General features: G+C 44.1%; 3 protein-coding genes across 3 annotated transcripts in view; 1 reads left to right on the plus strand and 2 right to left on the minus strand. All coding sequences in view use genetic code 11, as the record gives it.

The window, feature by feature from the left end:
* The window catches only part of EGR_02339 (Ras-specific guanine nucleotide-releasing factor RalGPS2), a gene marked incomplete at both ends in the record, with an annotated part of 9,267 nt that extends 4,290 nt beyond the window's left edge, over window positions 1–4,977 (plus strand). The window contains 3 exons of the mRNA XM_024491588.1: window positions 2,831–3,051; window positions 3,788–4,194; window positions 4,492–4,977. Coding sequence (XP_024354094.1) covers window positions 2,831–3,051; window positions 3,788–4,194; window positions 4,492–4,977 — 1,114 coding nt within the window. The remainder of the gene's footprint in view (window positions 1–2,830; window positions 3,052–3,787; window positions 4,195–4,491) is intronic.
* A 1,648-nt stretch (window positions 4,978–6,625) lies between these two features.
* On the minus strand, window positions 6,626–8,455 carry EGR_02340 (Surfeit locus protein; the record flags this gene model as incomplete). The annotated part of the gene is made up of 8 exons (XM_024491589.1): window positions 6,626–6,680; window positions 6,757–6,838; window positions 6,909–7,050; window positions 7,085–7,205; window positions 7,251–7,505; window positions 7,541–7,662; window positions 7,702–7,835; window positions 8,398–8,455. The coding sequence occupies 8 exons, from the start codon at window positions 8,453–8,455 to the stop codon at window positions 6,626–6,628; spliced, it is 969 nt and encodes a 322-aa protein (XP_024354095.1).
* A 657-nt stretch (window positions 8,456–9,112) lies between these two features.
* On the minus strand, window positions 9,113–10,576 carry EGR_02341 (Pre-mRNA-splicing factor 38A; the record flags this gene model as incomplete). Its single annotated transcript, XM_024491590.1, has 6 exons — window positions 9,113–9,159; window positions 9,226–9,281; window positions 9,674–10,061; window positions 10,103–10,224; window positions 10,256–10,415; window positions 10,447–10,576. The coding sequence occupies 6 exons, from the start codon at window positions 10,574–10,576 to the stop codon at window positions 9,113–9,115; spliced, it is 903 nt and encodes a 300-aa protein (XP_024354096.1).
* Between the last annotated feature and the right edge of the window lie 1,103 nt (window positions 10,577–11,679).

Here is an 11,679-nt window from a genome sequence, read left to right on the forward strand (position 1 = left end):
ATATAAAGCATATCAACAACCAGACTTTCTGATTGTGCCGTGGAAGAATTGGTACTTCGTTCAGCGCATCGTCTCGTGAGTTCAGTGTTTGTAATAAAATTCCACCATTGCAGTTGGATTCACTGAAAAGCCTTCGGAAGTTGAATGAGTTTGGTGTCAGTCACGTTTGGGATTAGGACACAACAACCGGGATACTTGTGCTGAGGTAAAAAGGACCTGTCCTCCGATTTGTGCAGCGCATTGAATTCCTCTCTGTTCATCTGTATGGGCCTCTGTACATCTACTGAAATTCAGCGCATATTTTCGGCCCGCTGTTTTTATTTTGTTCTATCTTATCTGTGTGCAACATATATCAGCAGATTCTCTTTTCTAAGTAGAAAAAGCAACGAAGAGCAACACCATTTCGGAATTTCACATGGATGCCATTTGCAAATGTACTGCCATGTAACACTTGACCGATATTCAGCCCTGAGAAGTTTACAAATTTTTATCTCCTCAACTGTCTGCGGAGACTTATGCACAAAATTTGATCTTCAGGATGTTTGAAGCCTGCTTGTACTTTGAGACGAACCAGTGGTGGATATCAAAATCAGCAATACTTCCCTCTTTCGGCAATACTTATGTATTTTTTTGCCAGCCATATTTACAAACGTTTTGCCCGAAATTGTATTCCCATGTGTATCAACTTCCCGTCTTTGCTGTGCTTGTACATAGACTAAGGTGCGTATTAACTCTTGTCCCAGGAGTTTTCGGTTGGAAAGGCCTTGGAATCGCTAAAACCCTCCTGTGATGATGCGGCGACCTCGACGGACTTCAAGTCATCGCGTGTGGCTACGCACGACCAGGAGATACAGGTTCCCCAACCTCACTCCTCTGTCTCTGTCTCCACCAGCTGCCTTCTCTGTTGTCATTCGTCGCCTACACTGTCGTCACAGCAAGAGCGGCAACAGGAACCCCAATCTGCCTCCCGACACACCACCGACTGGTAGGTTTTTCTGTTTCCCGTCCTTTTTGAAGTTGTGTGGATACCTGTATGAATTTCTCCTGTCTATAAGTACAAGCTGACGTCTGTGTGCTTGTATAGCCTGTAGTAAGTGTATAGGCGCTTAAGGGTTTTATTTTTTGGGCGGATGTTCTCCTTCCACCCCGCTCAGTGGTCTGGTGATTGGAGTTCCTTCTGACTTGTCTTTTCAATCAAACTAAGCGAACTGCTTGATTTACGTATTTGTAATTCCGTCGAACCGTTCTACAATCTTAAATCAAATGTTTCCTGCTGTATTACAGCATAGCTTTTTTGTTCTAATCCTATTCATTTGATCGGTGTTAACTGCATCACTTCAGTAAATTCCGTAACACCATCTGTCTGAACTATTGACTGTCTTGGTAACGCGCGGAGATCCGAAACCCGGCAGTAATTCTATTCTTGAGAAAAAAACACCCAAGGATTGATCTTACCTGATTGACAGTCGATTTTTTGATTTAAAATTTCCGCATATTTGTTGTCATTAGCTGGATTTTCCGTTGAGACTACGCATCGAATTTTATTTTGCATTAATGTTCATAGTTTAAACATTTACTTTGCAGTGAGAAATGCAAAAATACAAACATTTTTGACTCCAGTGACTTTATTTCACTAATCTTTGTAATTTGCGTATGAAACGAGAGCATCAAGATTCCTTGCCATATATATGCATGTACTATATACTTAATAGTCGTGAATCGAAGCTGCATGGACATAAGTAACACCGAAACTTAATCTTAGCCAAGCGCATGGAATTAGTCCACTAAGTTCGCGCTAAATGCGGCTATTAGCTCTACCGCTTCACCAAAATACTGGCATTCTCGTTTGGTACCTTAGCGTTTGTAATCGCAGTCTTTGAGTGTCAATGGCGTTTGTTTGAAGAGACCGAACCTCCAATCGAGATTATTTTTATTGCTTGGCATTGCAAAGAGGCCTACCAGTAAGGGTTCCTCTATCAACTGGTCTTTTCCAAGGGTAGACGAGCCGTTGTCAAATTGTAGGATGCTCCTTGACTAGTCTGTACCACGTATTATCCGCACTGACCACTGCAGCAAAAATACCTCATCAATGAGTTTTATGGTCTGAGTTCTTTGTTCTCCTTCGTAGTGCCTCCAGCACAAAATAGTGCGAACTAGATAATTTGGTGGAGTGTGTCTATTAGCTAGCCTTAGTCGTAGGATGCTAAAATGCGATTAAGCTTTACTTTTTCATTCCCCACCTCTTTGCCAAGAGATGCTATGTACAACGACGACACCTTATTGTTGGTGCAGATGTGCCAATTCGAAAAAGCTGCCGATTCACCTTTCGGCCGCGTGTAAATGCCACATTGGGCACTCGAAAGGTAGTTTTTTTTGTGATGCATATTTGGCATACAATCCACAAATTTCTACACAATTCAATAATTCATGTTTAACTTGTTTATTTGATATAGTTAGTGCTATTTTTGATTGTTTTTTCGTGAAGGACTGAGGGACGCCGAGTGTGATTCATCCTCGAGGTAACCTTGTTCCTCCTTCGAAGGAGGAAAGAAGAAAAATGGCTGTCTTTGTGACATGGATCTGATTCAGCCCTTCAGCTTATCTAGATGGATTTTATTTTTGCCCAAAACACACTTTGAAATTGGTTGCAATCCAAGCATAATAGCTCCTCTCTCGAATCGTTATAATTTCTACCCATTGCTGATTTGCTTTGGGAGTTACATTTTAGGGTATTGGATTACCTCTCTATATCCCTTCTTATGAATACCTTTTCGGAACTTGGAATCTTCGCATTTGCACTCCACTGCATTTCGTTTTTTCTTTCTTTCAGTTCACTCTCCGAAGCAGTCCCCTCCTCCGACTCATCCAGTCAGTCAGACAGGGTGACTGCTTCCGACCCAGCTAGGATCGAGGCTCCAATCACCCCCGTCTCCTCTGCCCCACCCAAATCAACTCCTACCCAAGAATACGACATCTACTCAGCCGTGTTAGCTGTGGCCAGTCCAACCTGCCTGCAGAGTTCCGCCAACGAAGCGGCGAAAAGCCGTTCTGGTAAGTTTTGTGTCTAAACTGCTCTCAACAGCTAATCTTAAAAGGCTGCAATGTTTAATACTTTGAGAAAGTTCACCAACGCTCCTCTGTGTGTGCTCTCCTATCTGTTGCCAACACGAATGCAATTTTTTCTCCATTGCAATTGGTTTTTTGCTGGGTTGATGTGACACTGATAAGGGCACCGAAAATCCCTCTTTAAGCTTACGCAATCTATGCCTTTATTCATGAGCGGGAATCTAACTCAAATAGTCTCGCCTTCCTATCAGGAAGGCGGAAAAGCCATATAGGAAATGGCGTTGATGCGCTTTAACTGAGTCTGGGCGAACTTTTACTGTAAAGGAAGTGTCAACTATCCCTCTGGTTAGCTGGCATCAATCCCACTTACTTTGTGTGCGTGACTACATCCCCAATTCATTAAGGTTTAAAAAATTACCACTACGTGTAACTGCATTATAAAGTTGGTTCTCAACCTCAGAAACTCCATTGAGACAGGATCGTCACGCTGCTTTGAACAAACAACTTTCGCCGTAAGCACTTTTCTAGTCGGTTTGATCCCATGTAATGTATAGTAATCCGGTCAATAAATGTTCAATGATATGATCGTAGAATAGTACCTTATCGGCAAGAATCACAGTGAGTGTAATGCCCATGAGCTCTCGAACGACTCATATTTCTCCTAGTTATTTGTAAGACCGATGTTAAGCAGTTTGAAATCACACTGCATTTGTAATTGTAGAATCTGGAGCATCTTTCAGTCTCTCCTCTCGGCCTAAGGAGGACATCTCTCAATGGCCACCCACCTCCTTCCCCTTCATCAAGGCTCTTCGACCTGCCTGTGTGCTTTGTGAGGGTCCCGTCAACCGCAAGACTGTCGGCCGTCTCATCCCTCCGGGGCTGGAGCAGGCCACCAGTGCGCTGATGAACTTGAGCACCTTCAGCGACGACGGCTCCAACTCTCCTTGTCTTTTCCCCACCTCTTTCACCCCTCCACTTCCGCCGCCGACCGCACAGCCGCAGCAAAGATATCCTCGAAATGCCTCTTGGAGGCCCTTCTGGACGGCTCTCGTCGTGATGGAGGGCTGGGCTTCTGCCTACATGGTCTACTTCGACGCTGTGGCGAAGAAGCCCTACCGACGTGAGGATGTAAGCTGTCGCTTCTTTTCAAAATGCCCTATAGACTTCCATCCATATGTAACCAGGTCAATTCACTCAGTATCCACCAGCATTAAGAGAGTGATTCGATTTCTAGGACTCATTTTCCGGTGAATTAATTAACTAATCTTTAGCACTTCTGTTACCCTCTTAAGTTGGTATTAATGAAGCTGCAGATTCATTTGAGGAGTTAAAATTACCAACATTGAAAAACGCAAAGCAGCATTGTGTTTGCGTACTTACCTACTTCTGTCGATGTTTTTCATTGCTCGCTCGTGATATTTTTAGTTCGCAGCCGGACGATGTCAAATTCAGCCGTTCCAGCAATGTCCCATAGACGGAGGGAAGGTGAATTGCCCGCCGAATATTGGTTTGGCGCGTCACCGCAACGGCATAGTGGACGAGACCTCCTTCCTACTGACGCACCCGGGCCTCCACAAGACCTACCGCCTGCGTCCCATCGCCCGACGAGGTGATCCTGCGGTGGAGGCTACCGGCGGCGGGGGTGACGACAGTCCCCATACTCCCACCCCGCAACGACGTGATTCCCGACTCTTCTTCACTCTCTCGCGCAAAAATTCCGTCACTACCGTTTCTACTACTCCTACGCACACCCCACCTCCGTCTGCCTCGTTGCGAGGTTGGGGCACCTCCGCTCCCATTTTGGCTGCCGCTGCCTCGCAAGCCCCGACTGACCTCTCGATGCGGCCGATGCCCACCGTTGAAGACTGGCTCCATGCTCTCCAGGCCACACTCGACCATCTCCAGTCATGATTCAGCACCCCGTCCCACCCCCACTTCTTTTATCCCCCAAATATACTGATGCGCTCATAATCGTCGTTGTTGTGTACGTATGCATCGCGTGTATGGGCGTGGAACTAGCACGCTCATGCACAGCCACTTTGATCTCTTGTGTGCACTTCTTTAAACCCTGTCACGCTCTCCGTGCATCTGCATTCGTCATCCCCTACCCCTTCCACTCTTTGGCCTGTGCTTGCGATTCTTCTTTTGACTCGCTAAACCCATCAGCTTCTGCAGCCGCCTTTGAAATAAAATTAACAAAACGTGTACTCGGTGTGATTACTGGCGCTTTGATTCCGATTGGGGACGGGAAGGGTGACAACATGTACCTCTCATTGAGTTATCCTTTTTAAATAGGCGAATGTGGTTTACTGCGCTCGTGGACGTGAGGTGACCCCCAACTTCGCTCTCATTTCTCCAGGAGCGCGCGCTTGATGTCTTTCAGGCGGTTACAAACCCGGCTGAGCGATATGTCAACTGATGTTTGGTGCAAACAACGTGATACCGTCAAGGTGAAACCGTTTTTACATGGCACGAAGAGCAGCATTTACATCCATGGGTAGCGTCATGGGACGCTTGTACACTGAAATAATTATTTTTGTAGAAATGCCGTTACTATGCCATCATGTGTATTTGGCACATCATCATAACCACTCTCATGCAGAATGAACCTCACTGAGAGGTCTGATGTGCACATGAACTAACCCGATTGTGTGAAGAAGTTGAATTCCCCTCGCTTGGTTCCGGATATGCATCTAACGTGGTGGACGCTGCGTTGCTACCCTAAGTGCGCGATGTTGGAGTTTGAAATTAAAAAATCAGTGTTTAGTTTAGCAGAAAAAGCGCCACAGCACGAAAATTTGATAGGTAGGCACTCAGCGTCAGGTGAGAGTCTGCTTAAACTAACTCCTGGAGAGCGACAGGAACGAAACCCACAGGATTAGTAAGCACTCAGGATGGATGTACATGAACCACCCTCGCATTCCCGCTAAAGCTCTTGACTTTGGTTAACCCCTCCACCTATTTCACAATGACGTTGAAAAAAAATCACGCAATAAATGGACCTTCAGAGCAAATACTTTTGACGTTTACAAAAGACTAGTCATTTCAGGAACCAATATGCGTATCCACACATAAAGTAACCCATGACTGTCAGCAGAAGAATTCTAAGAAAGCCTAAAGCTTTAACCGTAGCTGGTTTGTTTTCCTAGAAAAAAACTTTTCATTACAAAGACTTGATAGAAACCCAACTCAAGTACATGGAAAGCGAGCACTATCAGTTTGCACGACTTAATAAACACCTCATTGTAGACATTGTGTTAAGTCAACCGTGATAAAGCGTAAACTGATGACTGAATTTAACAAATAAAGAGCCGGCGATTCACGCAGTGATATGACGGCTAAAACTGATTTCCATCACTCTATTGCCAAACAATACTCAATAGAATATTCATCAACAAAAGTTTAATCAGTAGCATAAATAAAAGGACTAATTGAGGTCATTAGGAGGTGGAAAGAACCAATACTTGAAGGATGATCCACACTCTTGGTAACTCATTAATGCATGTGCGGCCTAATTACTTGTTTTCATATCAATCAAGTTTAATGAAGGGTCACAAAATCAGAAGAAAAGCCAGTACATCCACATTCCCAGCGTGAGAGCTCCCAACGAAAACCTTAATGAGTAAAGTAGAAAAGTCATGGCAACGAGGAGAATGGTTTCATGGGCATTTAATTCGTACGCGGACTCACCACGTGATGATGTACTCTGTGTGAGTGTTTCGTAGGAGCACTTTTGTCTGACCTCCAATTGGCCCACCTTTGACAGTCGACGCTGAAATTATGACAGTTGAAGTAACACAGGATTGTCTACTTAAACTGCCAATAAGTAGGAGGAAACTCACCATAATCGGCATCAATGAAAATGGGCAAGGTGTTAAGCGTTTCTGATATTCGGATGACTTCTCGAGAAAAATACTGTCGATGGGGTTCCTGGTCCTTTCCCGCGTTACTCATAGTCTTCGGATCAGGGGTGAATGGAGGAGGCTAAACCAATGCAATCATTCGTAGTGCGGTAAACCTTTTCGTTGTAGCGAATAAAACCGGTAATTTTTACGGTACCCTGAATTTGACCGTCAGGACGAGTGATAGGGTCTCTAAGAGCTGTAGGCACCCATCCCCGATTAACTAAAATGAACACACTTAACAATGAATCAGAGTCGATCATGGTTGACAGCAGTACTCACCTTGGCCGATCCTTAATTTCAAACGGAGTCACAACGCAGTAACCGTTTGGTGCAGGCGCTCCAAAATTACTGAGATTCGATTCTTTCATATGATGCTCAGCGGAAGGCCTCGAGCCCCAGGCGCTGCCGTAGGCCCCGGTAGGAATGTCGTCCGTGATGATAGCGCGAGGACCGACAATCACTTCGCGTGAGTGATCGAATCGACCCTCCACTGTAATAGGTTGGAATTCGGGTAGGTCGATACTCGCTTTTACGCTATATAAAACAGTTTAATATATCCCAAATTCTACTCTTCTGCAAGAGGAATCGGTGGGGAAGGCATAATCTTCTCAATTTTCTCTATAAGATCAAGTTTCCACCTTCGCCTTTGAATTTGCCAGTAGCCAAGACTAAAAGCTGTAATTGGGCATAGCTGAGTGGGGAAAATGCATTGCAAAGGCGAGAAACTTACCAGAAGGAGAAAGTGGCGAGGGTTCAACTTTTTATCCGACTCTTCATTTGCAGTACCAACATACCTAACAAGATGACACGGCCTTTGAAAGCGTGGAAGATGGCGAATTAAAGTGCCGGATAGGCTGTTCATACCTAAAGCACAAATGACTCGCAGTAATCAATCTAACTGCTACTACAAGGAAAAACCACCCAAGGCTGAACTGTACACTGACAATCCAGCCCGCTCTATGAACAATGGTGTTGGGTAGGCGATACGCATTGAGTATGTTCATGAGGCGAAATAAGCAACGGTCAGACTGTTAAAGACGAAGTAGTTCAAAAAAGTTCTAGCAAGTCTAGATGATTACCAAGTGGGTTCTAAGATCACTATGGAGATTGAGCGCAAAACAAGTACCATACAAGCTTGGAGACATAGGCTACATGGCAATTTGCGGAAAACAGTGACACTGGTGGAATGTACTCTTCACGCAAAATGTACTGTTTTAGACTTGGTTCATGACTAGCACAGTCCTCGGTGACTTGTATTAATTTAAATAGCAAAAATGTTAGTGATAGCTCAATAAAATTATGAGTCTAGGAAACCATGCCAGGCAACGCGTTTACGAGCCGACAGACACAAACTACACAAATTTTCATGTGCCATCCGTATCGCACAAACTCGTCATAAGAAATCGCGTTGTATTCAGAATGTTACCATACACAAACCGTGATAACTGAGGCAAAAACAGAACGGAGCACCAAACTGTGCGCATGGGCCAATAGATTTGAAAAGGCTAAGTATTAATATATACTGTGGTTTTTGCACTATGTTAAGTTTCAACTTTATCTACTGCTTCGTCACTTGGTATGACGGTGATTGGGGAAAAAAATGATACATAATTTGATTGTGCCTACATACTTAACGTTGAGCACAAATGTTATCCTCTGTGATGAACCATTTTTACCACCTGTCGCCCTATTAAAGCATCGGTGATTTTAATGTAAGAATGACTTGAACAGTGAATCCTTACCACTTGCTTCTTATGCTCTACTCTACTTTGGGCGTTCCTTCATGGATATTGCGCCAGCCCAACCATGTACCCAACCAAGACCACCGGCCACAGCACCCCGGACAGAACAAACCCCAACCCGACTCAAGAACAACCGTAAACACCTCCCACCCCAGATCTGCCACCACTCCCACGCCATACATCCTACACGACGCACCACCCCGCCGACGGTACCCAGAAGCGGACACGCCCGGACGCAAGCACCCCAGACCCCCTCGGGCTCGTCGTAAAGCCCTACAGGCGCCCAAGCAAGGCCGTCACCGTCCCCCACCCCCAACGGTTACTAAGGTTTTTTTTTTCGCAGCCCAGGACAAAACAAAAATAAAGCGTTTTTGCACAATATGTACACATCTACACAATTCAGTGACGGTGAGCCCTATCACGATCCTTGCCACTACGTTTGCGGTCTAAAAAAGTGACGTATTTAGTGAACAAATAACGTTAATTTATGAGGAATGAAAACCAACACTTACCTGAAGAGTCCTCTCGGTCACCACGCCGCCGATCCCGTGAACGACTTCGACTTCGTCTTAAAAAATTAATGTAAACTTAGATAGAGCCCAGATGGGATAGTTCGAAGATCACATCAGATACTGCAGCTAGACATGTGCTATCTACTACAAAACATGGTTTTGAGTAAACCAATCTATTACACACATTTAATGGAGGAAAAACTGCTTTAATTTGTGGCCGGTAATGAATAATAAATAAAAATAATCTTTGACAAATATGAGTGCTATATGAGGGGAAATGAATATTTTTGATCGCTAACGGAAACAGGTGTCGCTAAAGTGAAAAATGGTAAGGCTAAGCATCTAACGGAGCAAAGTGAATAAACAGTAAGAAATAGTGAAAGTTAATGTGCCTATTTGGAAAAGAACACGAGGATTCTCATGATAAGAGGCACAAACAGCTATTTACCGTCGTCTATCCCGTTTATCCCTCTCGTCTCGCTCACGTCGTCTATCGTAGTCATGATCGCGATCGTGATTGCGATAGGGCAGCTCTTCACGATGACGGTGTTTACGATGTCGCCTGCTCTCCTCCTCATCCTCCTGGTCGCGATGTCTTTCACGTTTCTGATCCCTTCGTTCCTTGTCTTCCTGCTGGTCAATCTCCTGCGAGGCTTCAAGTTCCTCGTTGATGTTGATGTCCTCCAAATCCTCATCAAGAATTGACTGGCGCGGCTCAAGGGCATTATTATCCTCGAGAACAGAGCGTTTTTGAAGCCGTGGCAAGATGACATCACACACCCGTTCTTCGTTAAGGAGTTGGTCAATGAATTCATCCATGCGCACTATAGAGAATTCTGATCAGGAATTTAATTAATGGTTAATTAGGCAAACATACTGCCCGTGGTGTCTTGCTGTTTTAATTTGCGGAAGTCATTATAAAGAGCTTCCAAATACTTGTATATTTCCACCGATTCCCCCACAAGGCGCAGGTAAAATGCACCAAGTGCTCTTGCATATCTAGAAAATCTCCCTCAAAACAGGTCAATACTTGTAGTCTTCTTGCTTAATAAACTCGATGACAATATCTTTGTCGGGCTGAATTTGGAGCATCTTCAAAACAAGACAGATAAAAGGAGTCGGTTTGGTTAGACCTCCGTATGTGCCCCCAATGTACTTCAACTCTACAGCCTTATCAACAAGGAGCTCGGCTGAATAGTAGAAATTACATAACAGTCCTACATGTTAGAGCAAAACAGTGCTCTTTCCAAAACTGGCACTCATATATTCGGCTCCTTATGATTTTTTCTACCAAATACTGCGGATTAGTACCATGAAGGGTATGGGCATCTTTGACGGTCCGGTTAGCCATCACAATACACCACAAGCCCGACTTTAAAACAGCTATGTACTAACACCCAATCAAATTAAGAGACCACGTGGGGTCATATATGTGGATAATCCAAATGCTCTTGGGAAGCTAAAATACCAAAAACTGAGTGAGCGTTTTATTATCCTTACATGGAATAGTTTAAAATTATTTTTGTTGTTATGAAACAGTGTTAAGGGCAAATGCAGGGTGACCGTTTTGTGATAAGATGGCAGCTTGCGATTTTCCCAAAATTTCCTCGTGAAAATAAAGTAAATTTATCAAATAACACTGCACAAAATTTAACTTTGATTTATGAATTTAAAAATGGGCTGTAAAAAGAAGTTGGTTACTGATTTGGTGGAGTTTTTGACTTTGAATAACGTAGCGCTCGGTGACTGCCATGAAGTCGAAAGGCCCCATAGTGCTCAAGCAGGATATGCACTATCTAAGCACCAAGAGGTTGGTGGCTACTGACATGGCCCAGAGGTCAGTCCGTCTTTAAAATATACAATGATGGAGCCCCTAATTGGCCCGTTACCAAACCCGAGAATTAAACGCACAATCAACGCATTGCAATAAGATCACTTGTATAGCCATCTGTGATAAATGTTTGTTTTGCCTCAATTATATCTGGTCACTTATTAAATGTCTTTTTCCTAGAACTAGCGCTCTACTTGCTCGTCTGAATACAACTCTGGGTGGGTTGCATGCGTATTGGACCGACCTCGATACTGAGAGTTGGCCGCCAATCTCCATGGGGAGAAAGACTGCTTTTACCGTAAAGCTTTGTAGCACTGCAGGGCTTCACAAGCTGTCAATACGTGACGCCTTTCTCCGACCAGCCCTCTGTATCTCGGGTCTGAAACCGGTGGAAGAAGGTAAAACAACGGGAATATTAAGTTCGTTTATACGGCCTTAATTTGCTTTTATTCAATTTGTGACTCTTTTCATGGTAGGATAATCAAACGCAGGTGAACGAAGTTCTTTAGTGGGGAAACAGTACCTTAATCTTATATCGAAAAGTAAACTGTGGTTATACCTGAAGAAATAATCCACCGTGTTTGGTTATTTATCCACTAACATAAGTTGGCCGCATAGTCGTT

The sequence above is a fragment of the Echinococcus granulosus genome (genome assembly GCF_000524195.1).
Source record: "Echinococcus granulosus chromosome Unknown EG_S00010, whole genome shotgun sequence".
Taxonomy (NCBI): domain Eukaryota; kingdom Metazoa; phylum Platyhelminthes; class Cestoda; order Cyclophyllidea; family Taeniidae; genus Echinococcus; species Echinococcus granulosus.